Source organism: Mandrillus leucophaeus, unplaced genomic scaffold (assembly GCF_000951045.1).
Source record: "Mandrillus leucophaeus isolate KB7577 unplaced genomic scaffold, Mleu.le_1.0 Scaffold492, whole genome shotgun sequence".
NCBI classification, from domain to species: domain Eukaryota; kingdom Metazoa; phylum Chordata; class Mammalia; order Primates; family Cercopithecidae; genus Mandrillus; species Mandrillus leucophaeus.
This window is the reverse complement of record NW_012105276.1, coordinates 399,973-414,454: the sequence shown is the minus strand read 5'-3', so window position 1 is coordinate 414,454 and position 14,482 is coordinate 399,973. Positions and strand designations below refer to the sequence as shown.

Genomic DNA, 14,482 nt, shown 5'->3' with positions numbered 1-14,482 from the left:
AAATGAAAACAACAATCTATACTGATTAATATTTCATTTACTATTGCTCAAAGTTAGACAACAGTAGGTTCAAATAACCTTGGATTCTTAAAAATCTTTAGTAAAACAAAATACATGGGAATAATATTAGTGATTAATCCATACAGTAAGCAGATTCATTAAGTTAGCATTATTTTGCTTTCATAGAATATTTTTCTTCTTAAGAAAACATAAAAATAAAATTTTACATTGGTTCTTGTCAAAATCCAATTAATAACCAAATAATTATTTCTAAGTGCAACTTATTTCTAAGTGCAATAAGCCCTTAACTGAAGGGCTTATTGAAACAAAGCCACTGTAAAAGAGCTTTTCAAGAAGTTACAATATAATAGGAAAATAAATCAGTCCATATATTTTGTTGCAAAAGGTGAACAAAGCTAATCAAATTCGGGAGAAAAAACTCTGAATAATTATGAAAACCTTTTAAAAATAAAAAGCGTGCTTTGTGATTAGGTGTCTTTATTCTTTCTCTTATTAATATAAAAAGTATTTGTTTGTTTTAGAAAATACCATCAAATATTCCCAATAAAGACTTCATTTCATCAGCTTCATCATCAGGATGATACATATTTGGAGAAAGAAGAAAAAGTAAAAATAACTATTTTTAAACACAATTTATTTTAAAATACACAATAAATAATACAATAAAATAAATGAAGATTTCTGTGAAGTTAATGTATCAAATAAACTTCAGTATGCATAACTCTGTAGGAAGTCTGTTGGGGAAAATTAGACTTCATAAACTGCAAATGGTAGGAACTGTAAAGTTATTTCTTTAAACATATTGAAAAGTTATGTCATTTAATAAATATGTGAACAGCCTGGTCCAAGGGAAGTGGTGTTTACAACTAATTGATCACAACCAGTTACAAATTTCTTTGTTTCTTCTGCACTCCCACTGCTTCACTTGACTAGTCTTAAACAAATAAAAACAAAACACTGTGAACAGGTCTCAAATCTTTTGACTCTTCAAGGAGACAGACACTGCAACACAGTTTCCTTTTCTAAAATGGCCAGCAGTGGGGCAACCAATGAGATTTAATCTGACATTTTCATTGAACCTGTTGATTGTGAAATAACTGGTTAACTAAAATACAACTTCAAGTTTTGAAAAATTAGCTGATCTCATCTGGATTTCAATGACTTTACACTTTACAAAATTAACATACTGTATTCAAATCAGTAGAAGTAAGTTTATCAAGTCAATATAATGTTTGAATAAACAGCATTAAATATATGGGTTTTTAAGAACTGAGGTATACGATATTTGAAACATCTTAAGGAGCTTAGCTCACTGAGGCTTGAAAATTTTAATGTCTTTAATAAATAAAATATTCAGGCTCTAATCTTTAAAATGAACCAAGGAAAAAGGAATGCTGAATTTCTTTGTAAAAAGTTTTTTATTGATACAATCTTAAAGTGTCTTTAAAGAGCTCTTACCTGAAATCAACTTCCTTTTTGCATTCACTGTTTCTAATAAAAAAATCCACCTTTTTATAATTTGAAGAATTTGGTTTTTTTTTTCAGAGCAAGTAAAGCATAGCTTCTCAATCTCTGGTGACAGATTTTGTAGTTTTCTTTCTTGAAAATGGTCCTACATTTGAGATAAAAAATAACAATCATTGAAAGTTTAAGCACTTGGGCAAAATTTAAAAGAAAAACAAAGAAGTGCTGCTTCTTACTAGAACTGCATTTCCGGCTTGTTGAGGTAATTTTGTCATGGAGGATGCACTGAACCTGGGCGTAGCAGAATTTGATAAAGAAGTATCTGACATCTCATGTGATGAAACAAAATTAAAAATTAAAATTAATTATTTATAAAATATGTCAAGAAAAACAAACCATTCTAATTTGGATCATAATGATTTTTGGGGAATATGATCAAAGTTTATCACATTTATCACAAAATACTAATGGAGAACTTGGTATATTTCCTTTCCTTTAGATCAAACCATAATTTATATATCCCAAATTAGGAAAAAATACTATTTTTAAGGGACTATAGAAATAATTATTCAACAATTTTCTTTAAAATTGAGTCTAATGCTTAATTGTCTATTACATAGAACCCTATAAACATTTTCTAAATTCCACTTGCTTAACTTTTAATCTCCTTTCTCTATTCTGGTCTCACCGTAGACATCTCCAGTTATCTTCTTAGATATAACTGTATGCAAGAATTTACTCTGAACCTTCTGTATTAACTCGTTCACTAAAACACATTTATTCTTCATTACCCTATGCCAGATATTATACTAGAAGCTGAGTATGAAGTAATAAAATGTCAGGGAGTTACCATGAAGCAGACAATGAATAAAAGCAAATATATACATAATTATAGATTCTATAATTATAAAAAGAAAATGAACTGGGCAACAGCATAAGAAATAATGGTGTGGAGCCATAAACCCATTTTTAAAAGATGATCATCAATGCATCTCTGATGAGGTAACCATTTAAGTTGACACCTGAAGGATAAAATGTAACAGCCATGTAAGGAGCAATGAGCAGTGTGGGTGCGGACAGGGAAGAACCACATATACTGATAGGATTGGATCATTTTGTCTCTGACTAATAAATATATATACATGGCAAGGAATAAAAAACTAAAAAGTGTATAAAAGAAAAAGCAGGCCAAGCACAGTGGCTCACACCTGTAATCCCAGCATTTTGGGAGGTTGAGGTGCAAGGACAGCTTGAGTCCAGGAGTTTGAGACCAGCTTAGTAAACATAGCAAGACCTCCGTCTCTAGAAAAAAAAAATTTTTTTTAATTAGTCAGGCATAGTGGTGTGTATGTACGTGTAGTCCCAGCTACTTGAGAGGGTGAGGTGGGAGGATCTTCAGCCCAAGAGGTTGAGGCTGCAGTGAGCCATAATTATGCCACTGTACTCTAACTTAAAAAAATAAAAAAGCAAATCTCCTTTCCATCCCAAATCCTCAGGTCCCACAGGCCTTTTCCCCAGCAGCAACTTCTACACCAGGTTCTCAGAGGCTTCTTGTTAGAATCCATTTTTAAACCCACACATCTTCTGTTGGTCACTTCTAAACTCTTCCAAAATTATTTGTTGTTTTTTAAAGGTGTGGTGCACAAAACTGTTCATGTGCCTTGTTACCTTCCTTCTTATGATTTATTTACTTTTTGCTTCTCTACACCTACAACTTTGTCTCACTTAGATACTTATATCTGTTTATTCTATGTGACTCAGAGTTTTAACCAATGAAACAAAGTGATAAAAAGACATATTTTAAGCAAATGTTTTAAAAAGCTATTCAATGATCTAAGAATCCTAACATGGAACAAGGGTGGATGAGCTCCTGGTCACTAAAACTGTCTTGGTAGAGGTAGCACGACTACTTGCCAGTGATGTTGAATGGTGATTCAAGGATCCAGTGAGAGGGAGACTAAACAATACTTAAGACCCCCACTTAGCTCTGGAATTCTATGAAAACTATGAGTCTGTGATGCTGATGCTAATGATCAGTAATGGCTAAATAACAGCAAAAATTCCGAGGGATACCACAAACTTAGTATTTTTTTAAAGCAGAGAAATAAATAATCCTTAAGTAGAAAATCAGACCCTGAATAAAAAGCTGTTGGTATTTCTTCTGTTTTGAAAATTTTGGCTTTGGCCATAATTTCTCTCCCTTGACTTCTAATCAAGTCCAATATTTCCCAATGCATTTTGCATTTTTTTGTAAAGATACTTCAAATTGAACATTTATAAAATTATGTTTTCCATTCTAAATCTCTTGTTTCCTATATCCTTAAATAACACCTACCTAGGTGCCATTATTCTTCCCTCTTCCTCAACTATCATATCCTATCAATTGCCACATTGAATCTGCTCTATTTCTGAAATGTTTTAAAAATCCAACCCTACCTCTCTGTTCCTATCACTTCTGCCCTAGTTTAGGCCTCATTATAGTCTGTCTTTCTCATTGGCCACCATGCCTCTGGCAGTCCCACTCCCTATGATTCACTCTGCATACTGCTGCTAGGATGATTTTTTAAATCAAATTGTTTTTCCTGTGCTTAAATATTTTGGATGATTCCTCACTGCCTACCATACAGGTAAAAACTAGAGGGCCCTAGGACACATCTGGCCTGCAGATGTTATTATTTGGAGGAGGGTGCCACAGAGTACATCACATTTTTTTGAATTAGTTGTCAAAATTTAAAAATAATAAGATATCACATAAAATTTCAGATTCCTAGCTTTTCTTGAAAAATCAGAATATTTTGTAACACTAGACTCACATTGCCTGCATAGTAACAACTGTTTGGAGCTGAGTAGTGGCTGCTTCCTTTAGATGAGACACTCTGCAGTTGGCCTTGGCCCACCAAATCTTGAAGGCAGTTGGGTTTGCGACCCCTGACTGTCTGGGTACAGGACAGGTGTCTAAGCACAGCACTCAAAAGCCCTTACAATAAGACCTCAGCAACAGACTTTATGCTGTGACCACACATCCCACACTTTACTGATCTTTGAGCATGGGATGCCTTTTCAAGCCTTATCCCTTTACAGATGCTTTCTTATACCTGGAATGCCTATCCGCCTCTGTTCTAGTTGTCAAACTCCTATTCAGTTTTCAAGTCTTGTTAAAAGTGAAGGTTCCTGGGCTCCAGTCCCAGAGACAAAAATTCAGTAGGTCTAATGTGGGGCTCAAGAATGTGCATTTTTAATATGCACCACAAAGTGATTTTGATGCAGGTGGTTTAACAACAGCACTTTGAGAAACACACCTCCAAGATTAAGAGGGTTTAGGTTGGCTAATACCTTTTAGCATCTCTGACATCTAATACCTTGATCTCCATCTCCAACTATGCGTCAAGAGGATATAAAGTTGTATCTATTACAAACCAAAGTTCTAAAACTTGCCTGTTTGACATTTCTCTTTGGAATTTGCTCTTTGACTCTTGAAGGGGTAGCTTACTTGCCCTGGTACTTGAACTCAAAGTGTTTCCAAATCCTATGTGAAGAGATAACATTTTGAAACAAAATGCCAAGAAACAGCTGAATGAAGCTTTTCACAGGTTCTACAATGCTCTCTCCAACAGATATGATCTGGTTAAGGAAGGAATGAATAATTCTCAATCACCTAATTTAATTTGCATAGAAACAAAGCTAAGGGAGTAAAACTATAAAACATACAGGTTAACTTATTAGTAACTATATTGAAAGGTCCTCAAGCCACCTGTGTTGTTGTAAAACACATATTTGGTCTTTGACCCCTGTTTCTAACTCTACTGGGTTGGAAGACACCCAGCTGGTATTCACTGTGGAACTGATTGCTTGCTTGGTGTGTGGGGAAAAAACCTAGACATTTGGTCACAGATGTCTTCTAGGCTGATCATGGTGTGAGAGTGAGGAAAAACAGTTTGTGCTTTTCCACTCACCCTCATTATTTATATACTTACATTTTCATTCACATAAATGATCAAGTTGAAGTTCACTCAGTATTTTCAATGGTCTGTTCATAATCATTTAAAGTGCTCTATACATGAGGGAAAATGTCATTTATTGAGACTGATTTTCCCAGTGACAAAGCTATGCCCTCTTAGGACTAGGCAACCTCGAAGGATCAGTACACATTGCCTATTAACTTACAGTACGCAATGACATTTAAACTCGAGGTAGGGAACAGTAGTTGTCCAATGATATACAAAATTGTGCCTGATGACCCCACATCATGGAGATTGTCCTGGCCCATTCTGTGAAGGTGGTCAAATCCTGTTCTTTTCAGAAGCAGTATTAGTTCTCTAGGTAATTCTAAGGCCCCCGAAACAATAACATTTCAACTTCTAACTGCTTCCCTTTGAAATATTCTTTTAAAAACATGAGGTGGGTTATAGTAAGAGGTATCTATAATTGTGGGAATACCAGTCTGCACTGAAAAGGCTGAGGGACTGATTTCTTTCTGTCAGCCTTAATGGGAGACAGTATCTCCATTGCTATCTTGTCACATACTTGCCAAGATTTTCAATTCTCTGTTTTAATGAAATGGAGTAAATTTGCCTTTCACTCAAAGAGCTAATAAGCCTCATTATTTTGGGGTTGTATATGATTTAAATAGAATTCCTAGTACAGGATAAACTAACCCTTTTTTTCTTATTTATTTATTTACTTCAAGCTGAAAATTTCATATTTCAACTAGAAATAAAAGTTATTTTCTTTGCAAGCAGATGAATAGTTTTAAAAATAAATTTTTTTGTCCTTCACAAATATTAGCAGACCATTTGTGATCTTAGAATGGAGAACAAAATAGTCTGTTTCATGAGAGAAAATTGAATAAACAATTTGAATTGACTTTTACAAGAGATAGGAGCAATAGAATAGAAAGTGCTCATTTGCTACATTATCATCATGGAATAACCTTCATCTCTTCCCTTAGGGGGGAAATGTTCTTTGTAGAAGGGTCACATTTTCAGTTTTGCTAAAAATTACAGTCTTAACAAACCAAATCTAACTAAACAAGCACACACAACAGAGGCAAAGAAACTTAGTTCCAGGAGCTGAAATGAAAAATATTCAAAGAATTTCTAATGAAATGATTCCATGCTAAGTATGTTTTTACCTGATATTTTTGTCTTCTCAGTATCAGTTGAAAAGCTAGTAACTTCTAAGTTTTCCTCATCAAAATCATCCTGAACTTCATTTCCCAATTCAAAGTTCACATTCAAAACTTCTGAAAATAGAGAATTGCTTTTATCTACATCTGTCAAATTTTGGTTTCCAGATATATTGAGACTTCTGTTGAAGAACACTTTTGAGAGACTTTCTCATTTGAAGTTGTAGAATAGTTATATCTAGAAAAATCTGTTATGTGTATGTATAAAAGACTATAGGTACTTTTTAAACCACAAGCATCGTAGTCTATTGATATATCAAACACATCTTTCAACTACTAAACAGAGTTCTTGAGTAATAGTTTTCAAAAGCATTGTGTCAAGCATTGTTGAATACTGCATTCAGCCAATTCTATTAACTGTATTAAGTTGCACTAAATTTAAGTTTCAATAAATTTTTTAGGCAATTAATTTTTCCTCTTAATTCCCATATTAGAATAACTCTAAGACTGGATTATAATAGTTTCTAAAATGGCCTTCCTCCTCCAGATCTTCTCCCTAAAGTTAATTTTCAGTATTGTTATAAAAAGTATTTGTCCAAAATAAATAATATTTATTCTTCTTCTGCTAAAAAGTCCCCACTGTTATTCATTGTTTATAGTCTGGATTTAGAGCCAAACTACCTAAGTGAAAATTCCACCTTTCTATTAGTTGTGTAGTCTTAGACAAGTAATTCAAACTTCTTGATTCTGCAAAATAAGGCAACAACAGTATCTACCTCAAAAGATTGTTATGGGGGGCTAAATGCCTTTAGTTGCACAGTTTTACATAGTATTGTGGTAATAAATGTTTAATAGCTACCTCTACAAAAAGCGTATGCATATGTATACATATATAAGTTTATTATAATCTTTACTGATGTAAAGGCTATACAGCACACATTTTATAAATAACAATAACATATATGGTATGCTTAAATGTAAATTCCATATATCTAATTGATTCTCATTGAATGTTTTCATTAAGTTTTGCCACTCTTTTATCTGTAGTCAAGCTATGGTTGCAAGTGACAAATGAATGTAGCTCTCATGTGAATGTTGTTTGATATTTTTGTTGACTCTAAAAAATAAGATGAAAGTATTAATAAAACAACAAAGACATCTGTTGGGATTTCACTCATTCATCATTGACTTAAGTAACCTCTTTCCTGAATTAGATAGTAATTTTCAAATACTAGAGGAATATTCTCTCAATTTTTTGTGTTATTCACAATGTAATGGCTACAATAACAACACATGTTTGTTTAATCTACATGATTAAATTTGATCCCTCACTTTCTGAATTCTAAATAATAAGCAAAACAATAAATCAAACCCAGATTGGTAGTGTTTGCTGATTCCTATGGTATAAATGTTCCCACCATAACCCATTTCAAGCTATTAATGTGACATAATTGAATAAGAAGTTGGGAAAAAATGCACGACAGCACCCTATTATATAGTATTTCTACCACATAGATAAATAACCTCAAGAACACAGATAACAGTAAAATACAGTAGAATAATTAGGAAGTGATGAGTTTTGAGTATTGTGGCCTTTGTTTTTAACATAATTTAATTGAATGTTTATGTAATTAAATTTTTAATAATGGCTGAAAGATTCTTGAAAATTTAATAATCACCTCTCATAAGTCAGTATAAACTTGCTCCAGCATATCACTGAGTTTCCTCCACTGTAAGTATCCTCCATCAATTGATTTCTTCACCTGTCCAAACCCTTCTTTATTCTTCAACTGTACCTATAACTACAGTTCACATTATTCTACTTTTGTATGTTGATTTGCACACACTGAGACACACAATGTACTAAAAATGGAAGTTTGTACAGAGTGCAATGGGAATGCAGAGGAAGGAGGATCTAAACCTACAATGGAAGTGAGACATACTCTTCCTAGGGGATACCACATGACAGACTCCTGAGGTGATAGCATATGAAGGAAGAGTAGTTGAAATTTCAGCTTGATAGAGCTGTGGTTGTGAGGCAGGGCAAGAGGACAGGAACCTATGCCATGAAGGGAAAACACCATGTAAAAGACACAGCAATATGAGAGAACCGAGAATTTTGGGAGAACTGTAAGTTTTCAGGATTTCTGGAGCACAAAGTAGGAGAAGGAAGGATCCACTGTGTCTGCACAGGTAGTTAAATGCTAGATCATGCTGAAGCTTATTTGCCATATTGAGATTTTTTGGTTTTGTTTTGTTTTTTTCTTACAGGCAAAGGATAACTATTGAAGATGTTTCAGCAGAAGGTTTACACAACCAGATATGTCTGTTAGATCACCTGGAATATTATGGATTGAAGGATAATGAGACTGAAAGCAGAGAGAAAAGTAAGTTATTGCAGTAAATGAGAGACAATGAATGCTTAAGCTAGAGTATCAGCAGAAAGGATAGAGAGGAAATAACAAATATAAGAGATGTGCAGGAGGCAAAATAATTAAGATTTGGTGATTATTTACACATGGGGTGAGCCATTTAGAAGGACACTTTTTCTGCCTTTAGCAGCTTAACAAAGAAAAGAGTTCATTCACCGAGCTAAGGAAAAAAGAGAAGGTGCAGAGTGAGGTACAAAGAGGACAGAGTTCAGATGCTGACATGTCTGATATGTTAACTGTCAGGTGGATATGTCCAGGAAGGTGATTATATAGATGAATTTGGAGTTAGAAAGAAAGATCTAGATGGGAGATACAGACTTAGAAATTATCAAAACATAGTGATTAAAGACACAGGCTTGGGTGATATTATATAGGAAAAGTTTTTGAAGTGAGAAGAATAAAAAGAAAAAAGAATGCTTTTGCAACATCAACAGGAAGAAAAGCCCATGCAGCCTAAGAAGTAACAGGAGACCAATATAATGGTTTAATTGAAACCAAAGAGAAATTTCCAAAAGAAAGACCAGAAGTATCAACTACTACAGAGGTCAAAGAGAGTAACAGTTGAAAATAGTTCACTGAATTCAGAACTTAGAAAGTCACTAAATGGCCTGAACAAAAACAGTTTCAAAGGAGTTACACAGAGAAAACCCAAATTTTATTGAATAAAGAGGAACTAGGGTATAATGAAGTGATGAGCATACTGAGTGTCAATTGCTCTTTCAATTAATTTTTGTTGTGATGAGATAGAGGGTATGGGGACGCTGGAATTCTGGTTTTTGTCTGCCTGGTATGCTTTCCCTTCTTTTAGTGGGAGTACCCTCCCTTTCCTTTGAAGAAACTACTTCTACAATTCCACTGGATCCTAGTAAGGCCATTTTTCATGGTGCCCTGCCTTCTCTGGGGCCACAGGTATACAATGACCCAATCCTCAGGTTACTGGGATTGATCAAGTGATAAACCCATGACTCAAATGAGGCCATTTACAATGAGTTCTGGTCTGCCAAAACTAACAGGGAAGTCTACCTTTTTCCACTGAGGCTACTAAACTGCTAAGATGAAAGTTAGGGGCTACCTGCCATGTGAGAAACCCTATTTAAAAAGTAAAGCCAAGTAGCAACAGGCATAGCTAAAAGATTGAGAGAAAGCCAGAGGCATGAGTGCCTTGATTTAGCCAGAATTAGGCCAGATACTTTTCAGTTTACTTGAGACAATTGGTTCCTTTTCTTGTGCTTAAGTCATTTTGAGTAGAATTGTTATCATTTATAATAAAAAAAGTCACGACCAGCTAGATGAGGACATGAAGCTGAAGAAGGAAGAGACTTCAGCATATTTATATGCTAAAGGGAAAGACACAGTGGAGAGGAAACAATGAAAATATGGGAAAGAGGAGATGGATAATGATCTTCTAAAGTTCCAGGGAAAGCAGGATTAGATAGAATTAAGATTACAGGAGGAGAGATATGCCTCGAGTGGAAGAAAAGATAATTTTTCTTTTAAGACAAATAGATGGTTACAGATATATGCGGAGACAGGGAAATATATAGTTGAGGGGTGGGGTGAAAAGCTGAAAGAGTTCATATACTACTATTGGTTCAATTTTCAATTCTCCACTGATAACTAAAAGTCAATATCACTTTATAGAAATGGCATTGGGCTGGGAATCAAAAGATATGCAATCTATTTCTGGCCTTGCCATTAATTAGATATGAAATTTTGGGGCAAGTCATTTAATCTCTTGGAGTCTTGGCTTCTTTCACTATAAAATGAGAAACTGCACAAGGTCCCTTCCAATTTAAGTCTTATGATTCAACATGCTTTCTTATATAATTTTTGACATTTTTTCTTCTTCCCTTTTTGAAATTGGAATACAGAAGATAAAAACTGCCGTGCTTTTCAAAAACATTCTCAAAAGCAGTATTTGAATACATTTAAAGTATGTTTTGCCACCAAAGACTAATATGTGAAAAATATAATAAACATACTCAATTAACTGTTACTAACAGTACCAGAAACTATAACAGCTTTACATGCATTATCTCATTTAATCCCAAAACCCCTAAAATATAACCAGATGAAGAATTTAGACAAAGTGGGTAAGTAGACTATGAAAGGTTACACTAAATGTCAGAGCTAGGACTTGGACAGATTGTTTTCAGATCTTGTGAACTTAACTACTACACCATACAGCTCCTTTTTTTAAAAAAAGTGGCCCACTCGATAAAACAGGGATACAGTTATTATTGGGTGTTAAGATACCTAGATGAGGCTTTAATATCATACTATAAATTGGATTTGGAATAGTTAGTGGGAAATAAAAGGAGGAAAACCATGTAAATAGAACACAAAAGTAAGCAGAGAGAAGGATAGATAAGCTCTTGTGTGCAGAAGGACAGGTAGTAGAGTAGTAGGATAAGGAAGGAGTAAGTCAGAGGGCTAGATATTGAACAAAGATAAATATAAGAAGCTTGACAATTTTATACTTCCTATCCACTTTGTAATGATATCCAGGCTTTGAATAAGTTGGATAAATGCTCTGATTCTCCAGGTGAGATTAGGAACTTTTCTTGATCTCATTATTGGGCCTAATAGGTGCCATGGTATCATAAGAGGTAGTGAATACTCCAGTCCTTGCTTCTGTAAAATCTTAAATTATGACTAGAGGAAAAAAAGTTACAACATGAAGAAAAAAAAATGATAGCATGAAGACAAGAATTTCAACAGAAGCCAATGCCAAACACATGAAATGATTTTCAGAAAACCCCAAGCTTACCATTTCTACATACAGCTACTTGAAGATGGATAGGACTGTCTCATGTTTTAACAGACTGCTATTAACAGCATTATTCAGGGAAATTATGCTCTATTAATTGCAGGAACCAGAGTAATGATGAACCAGGCAGTGTTGAATTTATATGTATTATCTCATTAATTAAATGACAGACAGATAAAAAAGCAAATCTAGATTACAAACTAGCTATATCCCACAACCTAAGTTATATTCTCATACTAACATAGAATTGTAAGAATCATAGGTTTAAGAATTGGAGAGATATTAAAGGTCACCCAGTTCAATACCTTCATCTTAAAGTTAAGACTAAAGCCCAAAGAGATTAAATAACTTGCCCAAGGTCACATTGATATTTTGTAAAACTGGACTAGTTTTATAAACATAAAATTATTTTAAATAATTCTAACAATATATGAAGGTAATCATTCAGTATGTTAATACTCTATATACTCAAGGATGCCTTATTGGCTCAGATTTTCCTCATAGTATCTTTAAATTAAAATAGCATTATGTAGGAAAGAGATTTTTTTAAAAAAAAATAGAGTAAGACCATCTGAATAACAGACCCAAGAATTTGAAAATGATTCCATAATCTAAGAGAAAAATGTTGCCAAGTTAATAATTATAATAATTTCAGATGCTGGTGTTTCAATAACACTACTTGTCAATTCAAAGTAGTAATAAGCCATTTACTCTCTCAAGTAAGTATCAATGGTAATTTACCTTTGTCTTGATATTCAGACGGTTCTTGTCTAACTTTTCCGTAGATTTCAGGCTGATCCCACTGCTCCATTATAGGAAATTCAGATATGTTTAAATATTCTGACCTTCATAAAGATAAAACCATAAAAAGTTAAAGAAAATATGAAAATTAATCTAAGCCTGAAAACTATTTATTCATATAAATAAAAATAATGATTTATTCATTTAACACTTCTATGAAAAACTAGACCCAGCCTGGGTAGCAAATAAACAGGTGTTTAATGGAAGTGACCAATGCTTAGTCTTCTTTGCATGCCCTTAGTTAGATAACAAAAGCCACGATCTCTGGAAGTACTGCTGGTATCTATTCCAATGAGTCAGTTCCTGTTCTGTACTAGTTCTTAAATATATTGAATGTCATTCCTGCATATAGAATGACCTTATCTGGAAGGGAAATTACATATATGATTGTCCTGTAGGCATCATGATACAGGAAAAGAACACTGAGTTACCATCTGAGGCCTTCTGCTTGCTAACTAGGAATATGAACTTCAGTTTTTCCATCTATACAATAGGACAAAAAAATACCTCATTTTATGGCCATGTTGTTGTTTAAGTCAGAAAATATAATGCACGAATGTATAATTTTTGTATTATAAATCTGAGATATTATTAGCATGGACTGAGCTTCTAAACGGAAAGGTTAGACTTTGTATGCCAACATCATTTCCACTTTTAAAGTATACTCTTGTCACTTAGTTTATATTCCCTATAAAGAGAGAACCTAAGGGAATGACATAGGAGAGGTAGTTTCCCAGGAAACAGATGATTTAATGAGTGTTATTTCATAACTGTAGAGTTCTAAATAAATTTGGGGTATCAAAGATAATGAAACCATTATGATGTTATTGCTTCATTATGGAACTAAACGATAACTGTGATTTGATGGTAGCCAGTGACTATCTTTCCCTGAATAAATGGTTACCTGCAGGAACAGAGTTTATGATAAATATTTTACCTTAGATATTAACATTATACATGTACCTTGATATACTAGGAAGGGAAGGTTTTGGAGTAAAACCAAACTCTTTAAGGTTCACACTTTGAGATTTACTCATCTGTATCTATTAATGAAACAAATATAAGTTCAAGTATCAGTATAAGTTCAAGTATCAGTTTCACATCAATAACTTGTAACACATGAGCCAAACAACAAAATTCCTGGTGGTACATAAAGTCCCCAAATCAATGAATTAGGAGAAACTCAGGTTAGTTCTTGACTCGAATATTTCACTCAAGCCCTTCTTAAATGTTGGCAATTTTTTTTTTTTTTTTTTTTTTTTGAGATGCAGCTTTGTTCTTTTGCCCAGGCTGGAGTGCAGTGGTGTAATCTCAGCTCACTGCAACCTCTGCCTCCCGTTGAGGCAATTCGCTGCCTCAGCCTCTCAAGTAGCTGGGATTATAGTCATCCACCACCACACCTGGCTAATTTTTGTATTTTTAGTAGAGATGGGGTTTCACTATGTTGGCCAGGCTGGTCTCAAACTCCTGACCTTGTGACCCACCAGCCTCGGCCTTCCAAAGTGCTGGGATTACAGGCGTAAGCCACCACATCTGGCCTAAATGTTGGCATTCTTCATGGTTCTTTACTAGGTCTCTTGTTACACTACACTTTCTCTTTATTTATTTTTTATTATTATTATACTTTAAGTTCTAGGGTACATGTGCATAACGTGCAGGTTCGTTACATATGTATACTTCTGCCATGTTGGTGTGTTACACCCATCAACTCGTCAGCACCCATCAACTCGTCATTCACATCAGGTATAACTCCCAATGCAATCCCTCCCCCTACCCCCTCCCCATGATAGGCCCCGGTGTGTGATGTTCCCCTTCCCGAGTCCAAGTGATCTCATTGTTCAGTTCCCACCTATGAGTGAGAACATGCAG

General features: G+C 34.3%; 1 protein-coding gene across 1 annotated transcript in view; it reads right to left on the bottom strand.

Annotated features, from left to right (window-relative positions):
• Nucleotides 1-538: 538 nt before the first annotated feature.
• Nucleotides 539-14,482, bottom strand: part of LOC105550634 (probable ATP-dependent DNA helicase HFM1) — a 168,436-nt gene continuing 154,492 nt past the window's right edge. Inside the window, 8 exon segments of the mRNA XM_011995593.1 lie at nt 539-608; nt 1,480-1,559; nt 1,562-1,633; nt 1,722-1,833; nt 4,921-5,011; nt 6,617-6,727; nt 12,554-12,657; nt 13,577-13,656. Of these exon segments, the coding sequence (XP_011850983.1) occupies nt 539-608; nt 1,480-1,559; nt 1,562-1,633; nt 1,722-1,833; nt 4,921-5,011; nt 6,617-6,727; nt 12,554-12,657; nt 13,577-13,656 (720 nt within the window).